The sequence below is a fragment of the Trichechus manatus genome, unplaced genomic scaffold, assembly GCF_000243295.1.
Source record: "Trichechus manatus latirostris isolate Lorelei unplaced genomic scaffold, TriManLat1.0 scaffold00127, whole genome shotgun sequence".
Taxonomy (NCBI): domain Eukaryota; kingdom Metazoa; phylum Chordata; class Mammalia; order Sirenia; family Trichechidae; genus Trichechus; species Trichechus manatus.
This window is the reverse complement of record NW_004444063.1, coordinates 5,911,026-5,934,658: the sequence shown is the minus strand read 5'-3', so window position 1 is coordinate 5,934,658 and position 23,633 is coordinate 5,911,026. Positions and strand designations below refer to the sequence as shown.

Below are 23,633 nucleotides of genomic sequence, written 5' to 3'. Positions count from 1 at the left end.
CATAAAAAGTAAAACCACAATCACATTAAAAGGGAAATAAGAGGGTATGTTTATGATCCTGTGGAAGGAAAAGCCTTCTTTATCAAGACATTAAAAAGCAAAAGCTATAAAGAAAGAGAAAGATACATTTTATTCATTAATATGAAAACCTTCTAGACCATAAAACTTAAAAGATTCTAACTGGGAGATATATCTGCATTATGTATAAGAAATTATTAGAATCCAGAATTAAAACAAAACATATAAAGCAAAAAAAATCCAAAATACTCCTAAAACTCAATAGGTAAAAGAAGCAACCCAAAGGCAAAGGGAATAGGTAAATTTATTTACATAGAAATCAAATGGATGACAGATGTTTAAAGATGAACCTCACTAGTAATACAGGAGATGGAATGCCATTTTTCACTCAAAAGATTGGCGCTTAGTAGTATCAAATGGTGGTTTGAGTGTTAGGGATAACAGGTAATCCAAGTGGGAGAATCAACTGGTACAACCACTACAGAGGGAATTTCAGAGTATACACTGAACAAATACTCTCAACACTCAGCAATTCTACTTCTTGCTTTTTACCCTAAGGAAGGGAAACTCGTACGTACACAAGAAGGCACGAACAAAGATATTCACTACAGCAATGTTTACAGAAATGAAAAACTGTGACCCACCTACATGCCAAAGGCAAATCGCTAAGTAAACTAGAATACATTTACACTACAGATGCAGTTAAATGAAAACAAGATACTTGTATATGTAGTAACATAAAAAGCTCTCTAAAACATATTGCTGACTAAAGATACACAATATATTTATGTAGAAACAAAATAAATGAGAAGATGCTCACATGCAAATGATCACATATATATGTATGTACATGCATACAAAAAGACCTGCAAAAATACATATGAAATTAGCTCTACTCAGGGGGCAGAACTGGAGGAAGGCTATTATTAAAAGTCCTGGTCAAACTTTCACAAGGAGAACGTATTCTTATGTTATTTGTATAAGTGTAAGTCAATGAAAAATAATATGCTGATTTTAGATGAACTTACAACTGTTGTCTGAGGAAACTCTTTCCACAGGACATAAGTATGGTTGCTATGTCCTTGGAAAGGGATTCTTCAGCCAACGGATTGAGAAGCCCTTACCACCTTCAGCTTAGAATACCATAATAGTTTACAACAAACATCAATGCCTTTTAAGTCTCTCCCCCATATTGCCTTCAAATCTTTCTCAATTACCTCTCAATCCAAGTCACTCTCAATCCATTACCTGTTTTATTTGCAATTATTACTATATGAAATTACCTATTTACTTATTTATTGTCCACAACATGGGAATGGCAAGACAGAATTTTGAATTCATATGATTTTAGTCAAGCCATTTCGAGTTTTCTTATAGTATCAAAGACACATTTTATTCACTTACCTTAGTTGGAAAAGGAAATTTGGAAGGTTCTGTTTTGCATGGTGTATGAATAGCCGTTAGAGGGGGAGGCCATGAATGCGTCATCTCCTGAAATGTAATTATTACAATTTGTTTTCAACCAGGTCAAGGATAAAAATTATACAGCTAAAAACCAGATTTGTATTTATAAATACTGGTTTCATGATTGCGCCTCCAAAACAATGCATATTTAATCAATAAGTATTAATTAAGCACAACTGTGTGCAAAGCACTATGGGGTAATAGAAGATAAATAATATACACCCCCTGACTTCAAGGAGCTTACAGTTAGGATGATGAGACCTGTGAATAGTTACAGAAGTCAGCTCATACTCAAATACAAGGCACCTAGTAAAGCACTACTGAGGAAGAGCTTGCTGTGGAAGTGGGAGGAAAGGGATAATGACAAAGAGAGCAGCTAACATCTATCTTGTACCTTTAAAAGGCCAGACACTGAGCTAAGTGCTTTAGATGTCTGTCAGTCATTTAATACTCACAATGACATTATTAGGTAGATACCATTATTATCCTCTCTATACAGGATGAAACTGAAGCACAAAAGTTATTTATTCACGGTCACATACTTAAGTCAGTGAGGGACACAAAATTTCATCCCAGAAAGTCTGGCTATAGAGCCCATTCACTGACAGGAAAATTTGGCTAGGTGAAGGAAATTAGAGGAGAGATTTCAAAAGCATAGAAGGAGGAAGACAGACAGGCAAGGCTCTAAGTCTAGTTTCATTCAATGCCTTCTGTCTAATCACATACCAAATATGTCCAAGTGGGAGTTTGGATAAGTGGAAAAGACCACAATGTGTATGCTAGAGCAGCAGGCGAGTGAGAGAGGTATGACTTAGAATAAGGAGGGAGTGCTTTATTTCTGGCATTTAGTTCAAAGTAAGCCATCCGGTAGACTTAGAAAATACAATAAATTAAAAGTGGTACTAACTTCTAGGAATTTACCCTACAGTTACACTCACATACTTATGTAAGGATACATGTTCAAGGGGCTCACTTAAACAATGCAAACAACCTAAGTCTCCAACAACACAGGACCAAATAAATAAACTGTCAGCCAGCCATATAATGGAACACCAAACAGAGATTAAAATGAGAAATTTTTACTGATATGAAATGATGTCCACAGTATATTTGTTTAACAAACACAAGTGATAGTCTATGTCCTACTAAATGTTTACATAAGAAAAAAATCTCTGGATAGTTAACACTGGCTACCTTGGGGCAATAGAATGATATAAGGGGTAACAGACAAGGGCACTTAATACAGTGTGTACTGCTTGACCCTCTTAAAACAGCCACCAGTATTGTCATTGCTCTCTAACTTCTTATGCTGTATTATTTTTTAATAGCATTTCACTTACTGAAATAATATTATACAGTTGATCTTGCTCTAGAATGTTCACTCAAAGAGTGTAATGCAAGTGCTATCATTCTTATTATCATAGTATCCCCAACGCTTGGCACATAGTAAATGCTCAATTAGTATGCCCTGGATTAATAAATCAATTTCTTTCACAATAAATAGATATTCTTGAGAATTAAATTTCTTTTCTTTTATTCAGTGATGCAGAACTGAAGCTCCTTGAACACCGCACATAGGCAAGTGGAGAGGAAATAAAAACTCATCTACCACAGGTTCTCAGTCATGGCATTTTATACCTTAAAGGTCAAAATACTCTCAAAAGGAAAATCTATTTAATTCTCCAACTATCATCAAATAATTGAGCACTTATTACACCCAAGCCCATGTGCCAAGCCCTGCGCATACAAAATAAATAATTTCAAAGAGATAATGAAATACAAGAAAACCGAAGATTTCTTCCAGATATTAAAATTCCATGCATTTTTGAGGATTCAGGGGAAAAGAAATATTCTACCTTAGACTTTTTATATACATGGCAACTAAAAAATGAATGCCATATGAGATTCAAAGAAAAAACAGAATCTAAAAATAACTGAAAAGAAAGGAGAAATACATCCTAAGAAAGTTTACATTATGGAGGTTTAAAAAAAACAAAGAAGGAAAGTATATGGCTTAGGGAAACCAGTTTGGCCAGAGAGGTCAATCATAGTAGAAGAGGTTAGGACTAGCCTGTGGAAGTATGGAACGTTAAATTTGGATACTATTATTTTTATGGGCTTTAGAGAGACACTGAAAACATCAGAGAAGGAAATTAATTTATGAAGAACAGAGATTTCAGCAAAGACTTTGGTAACAATGCAGAAGACAGATGAGCAGGGAAACTCGAGACAGAGAGGCAGAGTGAGGACTGTATATTCCATTATTCAGGTTCAATGTGGCAGGAATGGAAAAAAAGGAATAGATATTTTCAAGGAATATTTTCCAGGAATTTTCAAAGTCTTAAGTTTTGTGATTAAATGGAACATGGAAGAAGTCAGAAATAATGAGGATTCTACATTTCCAAGCATGGGAAAATGGTAGTACTACTAATAGAAAGAAGTCTGATAAGTATGACTTTAGACATGCGGAGTTTGAAGAAGCAACAGGAAATCCAAATGGAAAACAGCCTAAAAGGCAATTAAGAGACATAAACCAAAACCCAAAAGAGGCCAAGACAGGAGAGGAAGACTGAATAGCTATGTAATAGATAAAGCCATGAAAATGGAGGAAAAGCCAAGTCAAAGAGAAGACAGAGGCTAGAAAAATGCACTCATAGTTAAGTGATAAAAGGACACGAGTTCCAAGAAGGCAAAGAAAAGGCAAGAAAGGTGGATGGAAATTAAAAACAATGAAGCATAATGACAGCCAAGAAGGAAGAACAACGTTTCCAGAAGGAAAAAAATAAAAACTCTTTAAAATACCAGAAAGGGTAAAGAGAATGAGAACTCAAATGAAGCTCCTGAATGTGGGGGAAGACTGTGACCTTAGAAAAACAGGTTCAGCAGAATCATGGAGGTAAAAGAGATTACCGTTGGCTAAAGGAAGCGATCAAAGAGAATACAGTGGAAGCAGCCAGTGCAGGGTAGTCTTTTAACAGTATTAACAGTGAAATGCAACTACAGACACAAAAATTGAGAAGCTTACAAAAAACAAGAAAATACAAGTATTATGTGACTAACAGTTGTATCTTTTCTCAAATGAGCAAAAAGCAGTCACTGCCACTCACTAATTCACTGCACGATACATTTTCTATGTTTTCAATAGAGGAATGCAATTTTTGGTCATGTGTTAATTTAAAATATATTCCATTAAACACTCAAAATGAGCGATATTCAGAGATCTTTTATTGTAGGATTTGACCAGTATGTACAGATAACTTGCAAAGCAAGCTATTTTCAATGTAATGGTCTGACTGGTAACTATTGAGTTCTTTAGCATTTCAAATTATTGAGAAACCTGAGAGACTGCATTTTTATTTAGTTTCTTCTCCTTTTCAAGGCTAGCTGTTAAGACTAGAATATGCATTATTAAAAAGACAAAAACAAAAAACACAGCTCTTTGAAGGTAAATAGTAAACAAACCATGTGAACCAGAACCTAAGTATGAATGTAACCAGGATAAAGTCAATTGATTTTGATGGACATAATCAAGTTACACATATAGGCAATCTGCTGCTTCAAATCCTTTGAGAAGTATAGGGGGCAGGGGAAAAGAATAGTAGAGCATCATAATTAAATAAAAAGGACTGAAACTTTTAAAAAACAGATAACTTACTTTAAGAATTTCATCCACACAGCTCACATCACCAGAAGCAGATGCCTTAAGAAAAAGAGAGAAAAAGAAACACAGATTTAGAGTCATTTATTATTAGATTACCATTTGCTGCACAGATATAGAAATATTATTAAAAGTAAAATAAAATTTAATTATTTATGATTTCACTATTCCAAATCAGAGCACTAATTAGAATCTTTGCACTAATTTCCTTAAAATATAAATTTTAAACACTAAAAAAATTTAATCACCAAACTGTACACGGCTTGAGGGACTTAATTATATTTTTCAAAGGTTTTCAAATTTTTATCTTTCTTATACTTAGATTACAAAAAATTTGTTAAATGTAATTTTGCAGGTAAGCAGCTTACCAAAAAATTTTAAAGTTCACTTATATTCAACATACAGTATGCTACTAAGATACCTCATTTCACATAAATTAACAAACAAAATAAAACCAAATTTATTGAAAGATTACTTTTCTGGAACATGACAAGTATTTTACATATTCTTTCTTAAATCACAGAAGTTAAGTTGCTCATTCTAAGGCACAAACAGAAATTAGAAAGCTGGGGTTTGAAGTCAAGTCTAACTCCAAGGATGACGTTTGAAGAAAGAACAAATTACCACTTTATTCTTTTTTTGAGTAATCAGATGACAAATGCCACTAACAATGAATTTACCTAGGCAGGAAAAACTTCTAAATGTTCTCAGAAAAGCAGTTTACCTATCCCTGATCCCTCCTCTGACCATTCTGAGCCATGATTTTTGGCTATTGATACTACTTTTTAAATTTTTTTAATTACACAAACTACATTAAAAAGATTTCAGCTATTTCACAATGAATGCTCACTTCTCTGATTATTTTGAATATCATGTTTTGGTATACAATTATAATTACCATAAATTTCACACCATCACTATGAATTTGGAGCAGCTGCCTCAACCCTGTAACCAGAGAAAAGGATAGCAGCATCCAAACCATACAACATCATCATCTCCATGGGCCAGAAAGTCTCAACATTTACCACAATTAACCATGGTCCACATCTCATTCAAGAGTCACTATGAGAAGTTAATAGAGAATTTAAGTCTTTTTTTAAACGTTTAAGAAAACAAGGTGCATTATTGGTGTGTTATTCCATCAAATCAAATCTAAGGTACTGATGGATCATGGACCATCCTTTTATTTTATAAGTGACTTGTCATTTTTGAAAACAGCGAATGACAGTCTATTTCCCAAGAGGAGCAGCTATTAGGTCTCTGGATCCACTTGAGAGTCACTCACAAGTCTTTATTTAAGCTCTTACATTCCTTACTATTAAGGCAAAGAAAGAGGCAGTTTAAGTTCAATCATAAATTCATGGTAAACTGCTTCACATGTTCACAAAGTTAAAAGCTCTAAATGTGTGACTTACATCCAGTGGTTGGGAAGGTATTTTCAGCTTGGTGAGATGTGCTTTGCTGCTGGGCTTCAGCTCAGTCATGCTGTTGCCATGGGACTGGCTGCTGTAGTGCTCAGAGGACAGCTTTGGTTCCATGGACTCCTGTCCATCCATGGGCCGCACATAGGCAGTGGGTTTCTGTAACATTGAACTGGACTTTGACATCAACGAAGGGGGGAAAGACTGACTTGAGTGCTGTCCACTTGAAAAAGGTACACGGGAAGGAGAATCCCAGTTTGCATCAGGATCCCGAGGTGATTTGGAACGCTGATGTTCCTTGCTATGGTGATCATTCCCATGAGACCTGGAATGACTTGAGCTTAATGAAGAAACAGCCTGGGGTTTTCCAGGGCTGGAAGAGCGTGATTTGGAGTGTTCTGATCCAAGCTGGCCTTTTTTCCGGCTACTGCTCCCACTACTGCTGTATGAGTCACGGTCATGCCTCTGGCTACTACTGTTGGTGCTGCTACTGCCACCTGCACTGGTCCGTTGACTGCTGTGTCCACTCTGTAGGCCGGAGGACCGTTTCTGAGACTGAGAAGTGCTGGGTGCAGGTCCTACCGGAGTCCATTTGTTACTCTGATGCGAGCTCCCATGTCTCTGTTCAAAGAAATTTGGGTTGGATTTTTCATCTGCTGTTGGTGGTACTGTAGACTTGGGAATTGCAACAAGCTTTGGTATAGTTCTATCCCCTATGAAATCCTTCATTTCATCGTAGTTTCCAAGCATACTCTGAATGCGACTTGATAGCTTGTCTTCTTTGCTAGTCTATAAAAAAAAATAAAATTGTACAATTAGCATAATCAGAAATAAAATGATTATAAACTGACTTTCCAAACTTTAAACAGAAAAGGAGTTTTTTTAAACGGAGGTTTCACCTCACACCTTGAGGCTAACATCTGGAAACAAACTCCAAATATACAACTTCTACAGTGAAAAATATTCAGTTAAAGTGTCTAAAAATAACCATCTAAAATACTCCATAAGACAACTGAGAAATAGATTCCAGGAGGGAAAAATACCCAAATTTCACCAATAAACATACTGGCACAGCAGCAAAGCATTTTGAAAAACAGAAAGGGAAAAAAAAAAAAAAAAATCAAGATTATGACTATGCAATTAAACTGCATGCCAGAAGATTAAACAACACTCATAATTTGGTTGTTTAGGAAAATATTATCTTCCTTGTAATTCAATGTTATGGTTAAAAGCAGAAACAAAAATTTAGTGCAACAAGTTATACTTAACTTTTTTTTTAAAATTCTTTCTGCTACTGTGATTCTTCAGATTAATAAAAGTCCCAAACAACAAATTAAGCATAGAAAACAAACCACTAATACAATTTTAAATCCTGGCTATTAATCCTGACCAATAAATGCTCTGACTTTTGAAGTCAATAGTACACACTTTAAATTTCAAACAATTATTCCAGGGTAATAAAAAGGTTTAAGATGTCTACTAGCTTTAGGACCCTCCTGTTCATATACATGGAAGAAAGAAAAGCTTCCTGGTTACATTAAAAGCAGAATTCAGATTCAATCACCACTATTTATTTTGTGGTTAGAATGAATCAATAACAACTTTTGATTATCTGATAATCTGTGTGATCCCTATTAAACAAGAGAGGTAAAAACACAGCCTTTATAGGCAATATCAAAATCAGAATCAAATCCAATTCATTAGAGTATAATTACAAAATAAATGGCAGTATGATTCAAGATTCTGGACAAAATTCTTGTGTTTTCAATATGCCTTTAATCTGTGTTCTGGATTGAACTGTGTCCCTCAAAAATATTTGTTGTAAATCCTAACCCCTATACCTGTGGTTATAATCTGGGCTTCAAACCCCTGCTGATAATTTGCATTTCTACCCCCAGATATAATGAATCAGAATCTACAGTTTAACAAGATCTCCAGGTGATTCTTATCTATAATAAATTTGAGAACCACTGCTCTGCCAGTGGTTCTCAGAATTGGTTCCTAACCAGCAACATTAGCATTGCCTGGGAACTTGTTAGAAATGCAAATTCTCAGCAGAGGCTAGAACTGGACCAAGCAGGTTTGAAGTCCTGGTTATAATCCCATTTGGGAATGGGTTTTGTGTTATATTAATGAGACAGTATCAGTGCAGGGTGTTATGTAAAAGAGATTAAATACGGTTAGAGAGCAAGCAGAGCTGGGGGTAGATGCCACACCACATGAAGATCACCAAGGAACTAAGGAACAAGGACCTTCCCCCAGAGTCAACAAAGAAAGAGCACCTTCCCCAGGAAGTTCTGAAATCAGACTTCTAGCCTCCCAAACTGTGAAAAAATAAATTTGTTTGTTAAAGACACATACTTATGGTATTTCTGTTACAGCAGGGCTAGATAACTAAGTCTCTAATATAGGTTTTGTGTTATACTCACAAAAATGACCGTGTCAGTACGACTGCCTTTAAATTGGAAAATCCTTAAAAATACTGAATAAATGGCTTTCACAGATTCCATAACTGGCTTCTATAAACACCAAGTGTTACAGGGGTAAAACTTAAGATATACTGTACTTTTAATTATTTCATCACAAAAAAAAATCTAACTCTCAACTTCATATTATAAGCCAACAATGGTCATTGCTGCTGAAATACATAGTATTATTGCTATTATACACAATATAAGCCTTTAAATTGTAAGGAAAACAATTCAAATAAAATCCAAAGCTAAATCAAATATTAGACATGTATGGCCACCAAACCACATTAGAGTCATCACAAGTGGTACCATTCAGTGTTCAATGTAACCCGAAATCAAGTACAACAGCAGTAATAAAAATAGCAATTGGTTCAACTTATTAAACACTTTTGGCAACGTGCTTTAATATAAATTTGATACTGTTAATTAAGCATTAAATACATAAGAAAATCAGAATTTAGCCTATGATAACAGAAAAGAACTGAAGAGACATTTATTGAAACATACTAATAAGAAATAAATAAACCAAACCAAACTTATTGCCGTTGAGTCAATTCCAACCCTACCGGACAGAGTAGAACTGCCCCACACGGTTTCCAAGGAGCAGCTGGTGGATCTGAACTGCCGACCTTTTGGTTAGCAGCTAAGTTCTTAGCCACTGTGCCACCAGGACCTCATACTAATAATAGTCACTGAAATTTAGTAAACTAAGTAACCAAATGGCAAGAAATAAGCAGCAACAAAAGCATCTATGAAATATTCATCACTGATTGGCGTTATACCCAAACAGCACCTAGGAAACAGCAGATAATGCATATTGATTTACAAAAATTTTAATTTAATTCAAGGCTCAGAAAGGTTACAAGCCTGCCCAAGCTTAGTGGTAGATCCGGAATGTAGAGATGACTGCCAATCCAGACAACACTTTTAAAAATTCAGGGTAGCAACAGGAGGGGAAGGAGGGCTTCTAGGGTGCTGGTAATGCTCTATTTCACAAGTGGGTATTGACTGTATGTGTTTTCATGCTGTGAAAATTCTTTGAGCCATAACATTTAATTTGTATACTTTTCTGTATGCATGTTATGCTCCAATGAAAAGTTTACTTCAAGAAAATACTCTATATACAATAACGGAAAAAATGTTAAATCCTTAAATGTTGTAAGAATTCTTTCCTAACAGAAAATTCAAGATCAAAACATTTTTAAAGGAAAAATGTGTTACTGGGGGAAAAACACACAAAGAAGGACAACTTACAACTTTGTATGGCTCAGCAAAGAGAGGAGAGCTAGGTGGGAAGGCGTCCTCGCCCTGCTGAATTTCCTGATTCCGCCTTTCCCGTTCTTTCATACGCAGCACATTCCGGTCTTCACGGTTCATGTTGCTATGAAAAGAAACACAATCTTTACATCACAAAAGGGAAAAGAAAGATTAAATTTTCTGTATGGTTTTTGTCAGTTTAATGCTTCAATCGAAGATTCCCTTTCGACTGCCAAGTAATAACAGGCATCAGTGTTCAAGTTGGGTTTTGGCAATGGTTTAATCAACTAATACAAAGAGTTCTTCCACAAGTATCCAGAGAGGAAACACTAGCCCAGAATATTAGGACCCACCCCCACTGGAACACTTAACCTGATCAATTTTTAATGCCCACTACTAGCTAAAAGTCAGCTAAAACTTGCATGTTCAGAGGGAAAGTAGTACTTAAACCCAAATCCTAGTATGTCCTATAAGCCTTTCTTGGCTTCCTCTTCAATAATCTAACTATTCTTTGCCATTAGAGGCAATACAACCCATTCCCACCTACCACCCCCTCCCCCCGGGGGTCCAGTGGCTTTTCTCTACTTTGCATCTACCTTATCTTGATTTCTTTTTGTCCCAAACACAGCTTCCTTGGTGTCCATCCTTATGGCAGTTTGACCTCAGCTTTGCTGTTGTTCTAGATTCCCTAAAAAATGACATTTCTGCTCTAAATATATTAATATTTCAATTAACACCTCAATAAATGGCAAAACTGAGGCTTTCAGCAATAGTATCTATAAGTAACTTGGGTTAGTTAAAAGTGGAAATTGTATTAAAAAGAAAACAGTTTTGGGGTGGGGAGAAAAAAAGTGGATGTAATGTCTATAATCATGACAGTATGTTCTATTTTCACTAAGAACAAACCAAGGGAAATAGCTTATTTAGAGCAGCAGGGATTTTGGTTAAACAGACAATAATGATAAAGATTGTCAAACCCTGGGATAAGGGATTACCAGAGGCTCTGCAACATCCTTTCCTGGAGATAAACTATCTGTCCTAACTTTTTTTTTTAAAAAAACAAAAACCCTGTTAGAGGCCAAAGGGAAAAATTAGGTTATACTTTATACCAGTGAAGCAATTCTAGCCTTAAGATTCATAAATTTCACTAGAAAATTAAAATCAATTAAGACTGAGGGAAAACTATAATTGTAAAATTAGAGTGGACAATGGATTGAACTGTGTGCCCCCATAATATGTGTTGTAAATCCTAACCTCTATGCCTATGGTTAAAAATCCCATTTGGGAATAGATTGTTATGTTAATGGACAGGTTTAGTGTAGGGTGTGTTCTAAATCAATCTCTTTGGAGATATAAAAGAGATAAAACAAGCAAGGGAAAGTAGCAGAGATATGGGAAGACAGATGCCAAACCAAATGAAGATCACCCAGGAGCAGAAGCTCGGAGACAAGCACCTTCTTCTGAGCTGCAAGAGAGAAAAAGCCTTCCCCTGGAGCCAGAGGCCTGAATTCAGACTTCTAGCCTCCTAAATTGTGAGAAAATAAATGTTTGTCAAAGCCACCCATTAGTGATATTTGTTACAGCAGCACTAGATAACTAAGAATTCAAAACCAATACTCTCTTGAGGATTTGCATCACTGGTGGGAATAATGAAAGTAAACATCCAAAGAAAACTTCCTGATTTACACAATTTACTATCATGCAAATAGCTTAGACAAAAATAAACGCTACTGTAAGACATGGACACAATGTGTGCTTTTTTTGGTCCCCCTAGTACCTAGCGCCATACTGAACCACAAAAAAATATTTAAATCTTTCTTTAACAAATACCATAAAACATCTACAAACCAAGAACATATTACCCTCCAGCCAGTGGTATCACTAAGGGGGTGCAGACCACACCAGGTGACACTGTCAGAGGAGGTGACGCCAAAATGACTGTCTATAAAATTTTTGTGCAGTGTTTCAGCAAAAATTATTTTTTTATAAAAATATCCCTGTAGTTAGTTATAACAACAAAACATTTTTCATAAACCCTGCTTACATGTATCAATATACCTAACAAGGTTAAAACTCTATGCTAATTTACTTTCTGAACCTTCTAATGTCCTCTGGTCAAAGACGTCATTATTACCAAGGGACGACTTTGTATTTCCTTTTTTAAGAAGGCTGCCAGGAAGCTCAGAGCTGAATTAACTGATCACGAAAAACAGTAATGCAGTAAACATCCTTGTAGCTTATGGCTGTGTTTTTAACTCTGTGGGATATATTCCCTAACTGAGACTGCTAAACTGAAGGATCTGTCTGTTTTTACTGGCTGAATCTGAAACCTGGCTTCACCATTTTAATAGCTATGTCACCTTAGAAAAGTACTTGGTACTTAACTATTTTAAACCATTCTTTTCCTATTCAACTGGGATTTGTTAACTATTAGAATCCCATATATCTTGAGGTCTACTTCTGATCTCTCTTTTAATGATCAGTTTGTTTATTTCTATGTACTACTTGACAGCAATGGGTTTGGTTTTTCCATGCTATTTTGGTAACAGTGGCTTTACAGGAAGTTTTAATATCTCGTATGGCAAATTCTTCTTGTTCTCTCCCCAGTGCCTAGGCACGTAATAGATGCTTTTTGCATACTTAAGTTAATAACACCACTAAATAAATATTAAATCTTGTTTTAGGTAAATTTGGGACACCCATTTATTTACCTTTGGGAAACTGAAGCCTGGCATGCTAGATGGTGTCCCCCCTCCCCCGCCCCGCCCCCCCAGGCAAGCACGGTATTGCAGTGTAAGTTTTTCAAGTGTAATAAATAGTGACCCAGAGAAGGAAATGAGGAGATCCGATGATCAGTGTGAATTCTGAAGGCAGAAGGGTATACCTCAGGCATAAGCAAAATACTTTAGGCCCTCGGGAAGGGACAGTTTGATAGTAAATCCCAAGGCTAAAAAATGCTGAAAAGCATCCCGCAGTACTCTAATATGTAAACTTTATCAACCTCTTTCTCCCATCTTTTATTCTGAAAAATTTCAGACCTACAAACAAGTATAATGAACATGTATATACCCTTCACCCAGATGTACTGATTAACATTTTACCATAATTGCTTTTCTCTCCCTTTCTCCATATATATGTTCTATTTTATCTTCAGCTAAATTTCTAGATGTGGAATTGCTCAATCAAAGGTATATATGATCCCATTTTAATATATATCACTAAATGGCTTCCCAGAAAGACTGTGTTAACTGATAGCCCCACCAATGGAGTATGAGAAGGCCCTTCAGCCATGCCACTTTCACATATGAATCTTTTTAAATTGTTCCACCAATCTCCAAGGTAAAAAAAAAAAAATTATCCCAATGTCATTTGTTTTATTTATTCAACAAATACCTGAACCTTCTACTGTGTGCTAAGAAGCTAGAGATAAAATGGAGAATACCATACAGATGGTCCTTGACCTTACAGAGCTCATAGTTAACTGCATTCTACTGAATATCCTTGCTAACTAGACTTCTTTTTCATGTGTTACTTGGCCATATTCTTTTCTGTCCTGACTTCCCACATCTTTTGTCTATTTTTATTAAAGTAATATTCTTTTCATTATGTAACAATTATGTTTTCCTAATTTGTCACTAATCTTAACTGAGTAATAAAAGGTTAGGATTAACTCTTTTATTAAACCGATACCCTAACGCTACTAACCACATCTTCAAGTCTTCTGCTTCCTCCTACATGCTCGCTCCCAAACTCCACTACCAGGCCATGTGTGAACTCTCTTCAGTTCCTGCACAGTCAGATACAAACCTCACTGCAGTTGTCCACATCTGTCATACTCTTCAAGTCTCTTGATTTGTACTATCTGCTTTCTTTCCTTTCCCCTTGATCTACATCTGCTCACATTTTTGAAGTTTTCCATTCTTTGTTTCTGTAACTATAGTCTAAATAAATAATTTATAATTTTTATACTACAGACACTGTGCTATATCTTTATTTTCCAGTTATCTAGTATCCAAAGAGGACAAAAATTGATCCTACTGTGGACAACATGGGATTGGATACTAAAGGGAGTGGCTGGTATTGCTAAGTAGCCTCTACCACCCACTGCAGTTCTTATAAGTCTCATCCAGCCACTACTAGAAGCTAACTGAAAATGCATTTATAGAGGAAATGGACGAACTAGGAAAAGGCCACTTCTCCATCATTTATATTTCTCTCAAAATTCTTAGGACTGCCTGGGGAAAAAAGGAAGAAAATCAGAGAAGGGTTAAGAATGGCAATGTTGGAAGCGCAGCAGGAACAACCCAGAGCGTATGGTACATGCTTGCTAACTATCTGTTGGATGAATATTTTGAGGAAGAAGAGAGAGATCCTCACTTATTTCTCCATAATCAATACAAGAGAGAGGCTAAGGTACTATTTGTCAAGTTGAGCTTTTATTTCCTATCATACAGTTCCTCAAATTGTAGGTAATTCAGGTTGGTTTAGTTATAAACAAGGATTATTTGATGATTTGGATTACGCAGATGTAGAGAGATATTCTTGGCAATAAAAGTCCTTGAACATTAAATGACAAGTGGCCAAAAAAACCAACAGCAGCAATTACCTCTTCATTAACTTAAGTACCTTAACAAAGTAATATAAGATCTAAACTTCAACTATAAACAGCTAAGACACTGGAATTTAGTAGATGGGACAATTCAAAACATCCAATTTTTAGTTCTGGTCATCTAACATACTAGTTATATGACTTAGGTAAGTTAAGCCTCTAAGCCTCACTTTTATCATTTATAAAATGTCCATATTACGTTTAATCTGATGAGTATAAGGCAAGAGAAGAACCTGAATGCAGAATACTATAAGAATAAAGAGTAAAAAAAACAGAAGGGATCTTTTTGGGGTGATGGAAATGTTCTACAGTAAGACTGTGGTAGTAGCTCTACAGCTCTGTAAACCATCATTGAATTGTACACCTAAAAGTGGGTGAATTGTATAGAACGTAAATTATACCTCAATAAAGCTTTTTTTTTTTTTAAAGATACCATTGGCTTGAGAAGCATCCTAGATGACTACCGTTAAGTCAACTTTTCCTCTATCCTGAGACCTTACTGATGGGATTCAGGCAAGTGTACCCCCTTAAACACTTCAGGCTCCCAATCTTTTGTTCAAACTGCCCATAGGTACAACAGCAGTCTTGTGTCATTAAAATGGTGTTATTCAGGAGAGGAAGAATATGAACAGAGCAAACATTACAGTCGCCAAGGATTTCACACATTGAACTTGAACAACACTATTAACCAACTAGACTAACAAGACATCTATAGAACACTCCACCCAACAACAGCAGAATACACATACTTCTCAAGTTGCACATGGAACATTCTCCAGGATATATCATATTTTAGCTCATAAAAGAAGTCTCAATTTTTAAAGGATTGAAATCACACAAAGTATGTTTTCTGAATACAATAGATGAAATTAGAAATCAAGAACAGAAGTAAAATTAGGAAATCACAAATATGTGAAAACTAAACAACACACTCCTAAAAGTAGTAATGGGTCAAAAAAGAAACCACAAGGCAAATTAGGAAATACTTTGAGATGAATGAACACAAAAACAACATACCAAAATTTATGAGATACAGCTAAAGCAGTGCTTAAAGGGAAATTTAAAACATGGATATTAAAAAAGAAAGACTTTAAATTAATAACTTATTCTTCCACATTAAAAAATTAGAAAAAGAAGAACAACTAAATCCAAGAATCAGAGTGGAAATAAAATAGAGAATAGAAAAATGATAAATAAAATCAACAAAACCAAAAGTTGATTCTTCTCTGGGGGAGGAAAAAAAACAAAAAACTACAAACCTTTAGCTAAACTAACCAAGTGGAAAAAAAGTCTAATTACTAAAATCAAGAATGACATGGAGACATTCCTACCAATCTTACAGAAATAAAAAGAACTATAAGGGAATGCTATAAAAACAATCTTACAGAAATAAAAAGAACTATAAGCGAATGCTATTAAAAACTGTGGACCAACAAATTCGATAACCTATATAAAATGGACAAAATTCCTAGAAAGAAAAGAATTGAAAGCAAGGACTGAAACAGATCGTTGTTCATCAATGTTCACTGCAGCATTATTTACAATAGCCAAAAGGTGGAAACAACCCATATGTCCATTAACAGATGAATAGATAAATAAGGACATCATGCTAGGTAAAGTAGAGGGTCAGCAAAAGAGAAAAAGACCCTCAGTGAGATAGACTGACACAGTGGCTGCAGCAGTGGGCTCAAACATAGCAACAATTGTGACAATTGCTCAGGACTGAGCAGTGTTTCGTTCTGTTGTACACAGGCTCGTTATGAGTTGGAACTGACTCGACGGCACTTAACAACAAGAAGAACATATGAATGTAATGGAATATTATTTAGCAATAAAGAGAACTTAAGTCCTGATACATGCTATGACATGGATGAACCTTGAAAACATTATGCTGAATGAAATAAGCCAGACACAAAAGGACAAATATTGTATGATCCCACTTATATGAAATATTCAGAAAAGGCAAATGCATAGAGACCAAAGTTTATTAGAGGTTACCAAGGGTGGAAAAGAGAGAATAGCAAGGTATTAACTAAGCAGTACTGAGTTTCTGTTAAGGATGATAAAAAAAATTTGGAAACAAACAGTGGTTACAGCTGCACAACATGGTGAACATAACTAATGTGACTAAATTACACATGCAAAAACAGCTGAAATGGCAAATGTTTTGTTACATATGTTTCACTACAATAAAATTTATTTTCTTTAAATTCCCACAAAGACATAAACTATCAAAACTGACTCAAGAAGAAATAGAAAATCTTAATAGACCTATAACAAGCAAAGAGACTGAATAATTTAAAAAAAAAAAAAAAAACTTCTAACAAAAAAAAGCAAGAAGGTTTCACTGGTGAAATCTACCAAAAGTTTAAAGAAGAATTAACACCATACTTCACAAACTCTTCCAAAAAATAGAAGAAGAGGGAACATATCATCACTCATCCTGAGACCAGCATAACCATGATACCAAAACTGGACAAAGATATTACAAGAAAACTACAGATCAATTTTTGTTGTTAGTTAGTTGCCGTCAAAGTCAATTCTGACTCATGGCAGCCCGACACGTGCAGAGGACTCCACACATATAAATTCCATTTATACTGTGACTATAAATGCAAAAATCCTCAATAAAATACTAGCAAACTGAATCCAGAAATATATAAAAAAGATTATACACCTGAGGAACTGAGATTTATTCCAGGAATTCAAGGTTGGTTTAACATCTCAAAATCAATAAATACACCATATCAACAGAATAAAGGACAAAAACCACATGATCATCTCAATAGATGCAAAAAAAAGCATTTCACAAAATTCAACACATATCTGTCATAAAAACATTCAACTAGGAATAGAAGGGAACTTTCTCAACTTGAAAAAGGGCATCTATGAAAAAACCAGAGCTAATACCATATTTAATGGTGAAAGACTAAGTGCTTTCCCCCTAATATCCCCCTAATTGCCACTTCTATTCAACACTGTACCGGAAGTTCTCATCAGGGCAATTACAGAAGAAAAAGAAATAAGAGGCATCCATACCAGAAAGGAAGAAGTCAGACTATATAATCTTTTACTTAGAAAATTCTAAAGAATCTACTAAAAAACTATTAAAATAAACAAGTTCAGCAAGATTACAGGATACAAACTCAATACACAAAAAATGATTGTTTTTCTATAAACATGCAATGAACAACCCAAAAATGAAATTAAAAAACAACTCTATTCGCAACAGCTATCAAATAAATAAAATACTTAGGAATAAAATTTAAAAAGAAGTGTAAAACTTATGCCCTAAAAACTAATAAACATTGTTGAAAAAATTAAAGAAACCTAAATAAATGGAAAGACATCCCAGGTTCATGGATTAGAAGAATTAATATTGTTATGATGGCAATACTCCCCTAATTGATCTACACATTCGATAAAATCTCTATCGAAATCCAAGCTTACTTCTTTGCAAAAACTGACAATTTTACTTGGAAATTCACATGGAAATTCATGGGACCCAGAACAGCCAAAATAATCCTGCAAAAAAATCAAAGTGGGAGGACTCATTTCCCAATTTCAAAACTTACTACAGGTCAGTTGATCCTTGACAAAGGCTCAAAGTTCATAAAGTGGGGAAAAAATAGTCTCTTTAACAAATGGTGCTGGTAAAACCAGATGTCCACCTGTAAAAAAAATGAAACAGGACCCATTCCTCACACCACACACAAAAACTAACTCAAAATGGATTAAAGACCTAAATATAAAACCTAAAATGATAAAGATCAAAGAAGAAAAAATAGGGACAATGCTAGGGGCACTAATACATGGCATAAATTCAATACGAACCATAACTAGCAATACACAAACACCAGAAGATAAACCAGATAACTGGGAGCTCTTAAAAATTAAATGTTTACACTCATCAAAAGACTTCCCCAAAGGAGTAAAAACAGAACCTACAGACTGGGAAAAAAAATTTTGGCTACAACATATCCAACAAGGGAATAATCTCTAAAATTATCAGAAAATTTCAATATCTCAACAATAAAAAGTAAAGCAAACCAATTAAAAAATGGGCAAAGGATATGAACAGACACGTCACCAAAGAAGACATTCAGGTGGCTAACAAACTTATGAAGAAGTGCTCATGATCATTAGCTATTAGAGAGACTGCAAACCAAAAGTACAATGAGATACCATCTCACCCCAACATTACTGGAATTTAAAAAAAAAAAAAACAAAAATTAACAAATGTTGGTGATGTTGCGGGGAGACTGGAACTCTTACACACTGCTGGCGGGAATGTAAAATGGTACAACCACTTTGGAAAATGGTATGGTGCTTCCTCAAAAATCTAGAAATAGAAATACCTATGATCCAGCAATCCCACTCCTAGGTATATACCCTAAAGAAATAAGAGCTGTGACACGAATAGAAATACGCACACTCATGTTCACTGCAGCATTATTCACAATAGCAAAAAGTTGGAAATAACCTAAGTGCCCAACAACAGATGAATGGATTCACAAACCGTGGTACATACACACAATGAAACACCATGCAATGACAAAGAATAATGATGAATCCATGAAACATCTCACAATATGGATGAATTTGGAGGACACTATGTTGAGTGAAATAAACCAATCATCAAAGGACAAATATTGTATGAAACCAATACTATAAAGTAACAACAAAAGGTTTACACACAGGAAAAAAAGAAAAAAACAATTATTTGATGGTTACCAGGGATGGGAGAGAGAGGGAGAGAAAATCACCAATTAGACAGAAGACACGACTTAATATTGGTGAAGGGAAAGGCAATACGTTATACAGGGGATGTCAGTACAACAAAACCAAGGCAAGAGAGGACACGGAAAGGAAAGTAAGAATAAAGGGCAACTACGGTAACTATCAGTTTAGACAATCCTGCAGCAATAGTAATAATAAACAATAATTTACGAATGGACAAATAGGTAGATAGATATGCCAGAGATGTGAGAGGGTGTAAGGGAACACATCCACTGACAACTACAGGTTTGATGATAGATATTTCTGCATACACTATTATAGCTGCGGATCATATAGAACAAAGGGTAAAGTCAGAGAAACCTCTTACACATTACCAAACACCTGGTGGGATGAAGTTCCTAGGCTAGAAGACAAAGGACCATAGACTCGGGGGACAGCTACATCAATTGGAACGTAGTTCATAAAGTCAATGTTCTGCATCCTACTTTGGTGAGTAGCATCTGGGGTCTTAAGAGCTTGCAAGGGGCCATCTAAGATACAACTATGAGTCTCTTCCTGTCCGGAGCAAAGGAGAGTGAAGGAGACCAAAGACTGAAGGCAGCAATAAGTCCAAAGGACTAATGGACCACATGAACCACAGCCTACACAACCCCAAGACCGGAAGAACTAGATGGTGCCTGGCTACCACTACCAACTGCTCTGACTGGATCACAACAGAGGGTCCTGACAAAGTGGGAGAAAATTGTAGAACAAAAAAATCAAATTTACAAAAAAGACTGGGCTTACTAGTCTGACAGAGACTGGAGGAACCCCCGAGACTATGGCCCTAAGACACCCTTCTGACTTGGAAATGAAGCCATTCCCAGAGACCACCTCCCAGCCAAACAACAGATAAGTACGTAAGATAAACAAGAACACTTGACGGGAATGTACTCCTTAGAATAATCAATTATGAGAAGGCAGGAAGGGGTAGATGATCAGGACGAAAGAAAATGGGGAAACGAGGGCAGAAATGGGGAGAGTGTAGACATATTGTGGGGAATGAAATCAAGGTCATGAAACACTTTAATTATAAACTATACATTGGGAAACTAATTTTCTCTGTAAACTTTCACCTAAAGTACAATTAAAAAAAAAAAACTTACTACAAAGCTACAGTAATCAAGACACTGTGGTACTGGCATAAAGATAGACACACAGATCAATGAAATAGAATTGGGAGTCCAGAAATATAGTCACCCTCACATTTACTATCAACTGATTTTTGACAAGAATGCCAAGACACTTCACTGGGCAAAGAACAGTATTTTTAATAAACGGTGCTGGGACAACTGGACATCCCCATGCAAAACAATAAATGTGGACCTCTAACTCATTCCATATGCAAAATTTAACTCAAAATGGATCAAAGACCTAAATGTAAGCTCTAAATCTATAAAACTCTAAGAAGAAAAGAGGCATACATTTTCGTGACCTTGGATTGGGCAATGGTTTCTTAGCTATTATACCAAAAGCACAAGCAATAAAAGAAAAAAATAAGTAAGCTGGACTTCATCAAAATTAAAAACTTTTGTGTACTATTAAGAAAGTGAAAAGACAACCCACAGGATAAAGAGAAAATATTTGCACATCATATATCTGATAAGGGAGTTGCATCTAAAATATATAAAGAGCTCCTAAAACTCAATAATAAAAAGACTAATACTGCAATTAAAAAATGGACAAAGGATCTGAATAGATGTTTCTCTAAAGAAGGTATATAAATGGCCAATAATCACATGAAAAGAAGTTCAACATCATGAGCCAACAAGGAAATGCACTTCACACCCACAACAACCATAATCAAAATGACAAGATAATAACAAGTGTTGGTGAGGATGTGGAGAAATTGGAATCCTCATCCATTGCTGGTGGGAATGTAAAATGGTGCAGCCACTTGGAAAACAGTTTGATAGCACCTCAAAAAGTTAAACATAGAATTACCATTATTAAAAAAAAACAACTTGTTGCCGTCAGGTCGATTCCAACTTACAGCAACCCTATAGGACAGAGTAAAACTGCCCCACAGGGTTTCCAAGGAGCGGCTGGTGGATTTAAACTGCCGTCCTTTTGGTTAGCAGCTGTAGCTCTTAACCACTGCAGCATGAGGGCTCCTTCTGACCCAGAATTACCATATGACCCAGCGATTCCAATCCTAGGTATATACCCAAGCAACCTGAAAGCAAGGACTCAGATACTTTTACATCAATGTTCACCGCAGCATTAATCACGATAGCCCAAAGGCAAGTCATGGAAGCTCCATACATATCCAAACTCCTTGAGGGATCGAATTGATGCGCTGACGGCTGTGGGGACCATGGTCTCGGGGAACATCTAGCTCAAATGGCATAACACAGTTTATAAAGAAAATGTTCTACATTCTACTTTGGTGAGTAGTGTAAGGGGTCTTACAAGCTTGTGAGTGGCCATCTAAGATACTCCACTGGTCTCACCCCATCTGGAGCAAGGAAGAAGAAAGAAAACCAAAGACATAAAGGAAAGATTAGTCCAAAGGACTAATGGACCACAACTACCACAGCCTCCAACGGACTGAGTCCAGTACAACTAGTGCCCAGCTACCACCACCGACTGCTCTGACAAGTGTCACAATAGAGGGTCCTGAACAAAGCTGGAGAAAAATGTACAAGAAATTTCAAACTCACACACACACACACAAAAAGACCAGATTTACTGATCTGACAGAGACTGGAGAAACCCCAAGAGTATGGCCCCCGGACACCCTTATAGCTCAGTAATGAAGTCACTCCTGAGGTTCACCCTTCAGCCAAAGATTAGACAGGCCCATAAAACAAAACAAGACTAAATGGGCACACCAGCGCAAGGACGAGAAGGCAGGAGGGGACAGGAAAGCTGGTAATGAGGAACCCAGGGTCGAAAAGAGGAGAGTGTTGACATGTCATGGGGTTGGCAACCAATGTCACAAAACAATATGTGTATCAACTGTTTAATGAAAAACTACTTTGTTCTGAAAACCTTCATCTAAAGCACAATTTAGCAAATAAAACTGCAGCCTTGGAAACCCTATGGGGCAGTTCTACTCTGTCCTATAGGGTTGCTATGAGTCGGAATCAACTTGATGGCAATGGATACGGGTATACGTACAGGTATTGCTAAATGTTGGGAAAGGTGTGGGAATCATGGAACGCTAATACCCTGTTTCCTAAATGGCAATTTAGAACCTATAAAATTTTTAGATGTGTATTCCCTATGAACCAGAAATTAAATTAACACAGGCATTATAACTTCTTAAAAAGTTATAAAAGACTAAAAGACGTCTTTAATATGCCCCTTTCAGTGAAGCCCAGAGCCTATTACAATGAGGTTTTTTGTTTGTTTGTTTTTCCAATCACTGTGTTAGAATATTCTACTGAAAAAATGGGGCCATTCAGCTACCAAATGACTGAGTGATTTAAACTCCACAAGTCAAAATGAGACTTGACCTAAGACTTCAATTATTTTAGAACTCCATATAACTGCTATTAAACTGTAACTTGACTATAATGTGCTATGTTAAACCACAAAGTCTCATGGGTAGAGAAACCCTTCCTGATCTCATTTGGCAGAATTTCTATACCCACGAGAGAGTCTAAAGAGGTCACTTTCTAAAAGGCAGGGAAACAAAGGCTGTACACCTGGAGACCACAGCTAATACTATCAAAACATTAAGTCTCAAGACAGTATTTTGCATAGAAAGGACCTTTACCCCAAAGTTAGCCATGAGACTATAGACTTCAGGTTTAAAATAATGTAGTAAAAAACCTGAAAGAAAAGGTAACAGTTCCATAACATTTTTGCTTTCTAATTCATTACATCTTTGTATTACCTAAATTTCTCATAATGTTTCATAATTCATAAACCACTCTCAACTAGACTCTCAATGCTTCCAATGAATGTTACTATCCTTCTCTGGTGAATGTTCTTTCCTATTATTTCAC

At 35.9% G+C, this 23,633-nt stretch overlaps 1 protein-coding gene across 4 annotated transcripts in view; it reads right to left on the bottom strand.

Moving 5' to 3' along the window:
• AFF4 (ALF transcription elongation factor 4) overlaps positions 1 to 23,633 on the bottom strand; it is a 103,968-nt gene that overhangs the window by 64,996 nt on the left and 15,339 nt on the right. The window contains exons 2-6 of one of the 4 annotated variants that reach the window (XM_023738995.1): positions 10,886 to 10,977; positions 10,287 to 10,413; positions 6,556 to 7,350; positions 5,138 to 5,182; positions 1,423 to 1,509 (exon numbers count right to left, since the gene is read on the bottom strand). In XM_023738995.1, coding sequence (XP_023594763.1) covers positions 1,423 to 1,509; positions 5,138 to 5,182; positions 6,556 to 7,350; positions 10,287 to 10,409 — 1,050 coding nt within the window. In that variant the 5' untranslated portion in view covers positions 10,410 to 10,413; positions 10,886 to 10,977. Of the gene's footprint in view, positions 1 to 1,422; positions 1,510 to 5,137; positions 5,183 to 6,555; positions 7,351 to 10,286; positions 10,414 to 10,885; positions 13,056 to 23,633 lie in introns of those variants that run through there. The other 3 variants (XM_023738994.1, XM_004384727.1, XM_023738996.1) reach the window with 3 other exon arrangements.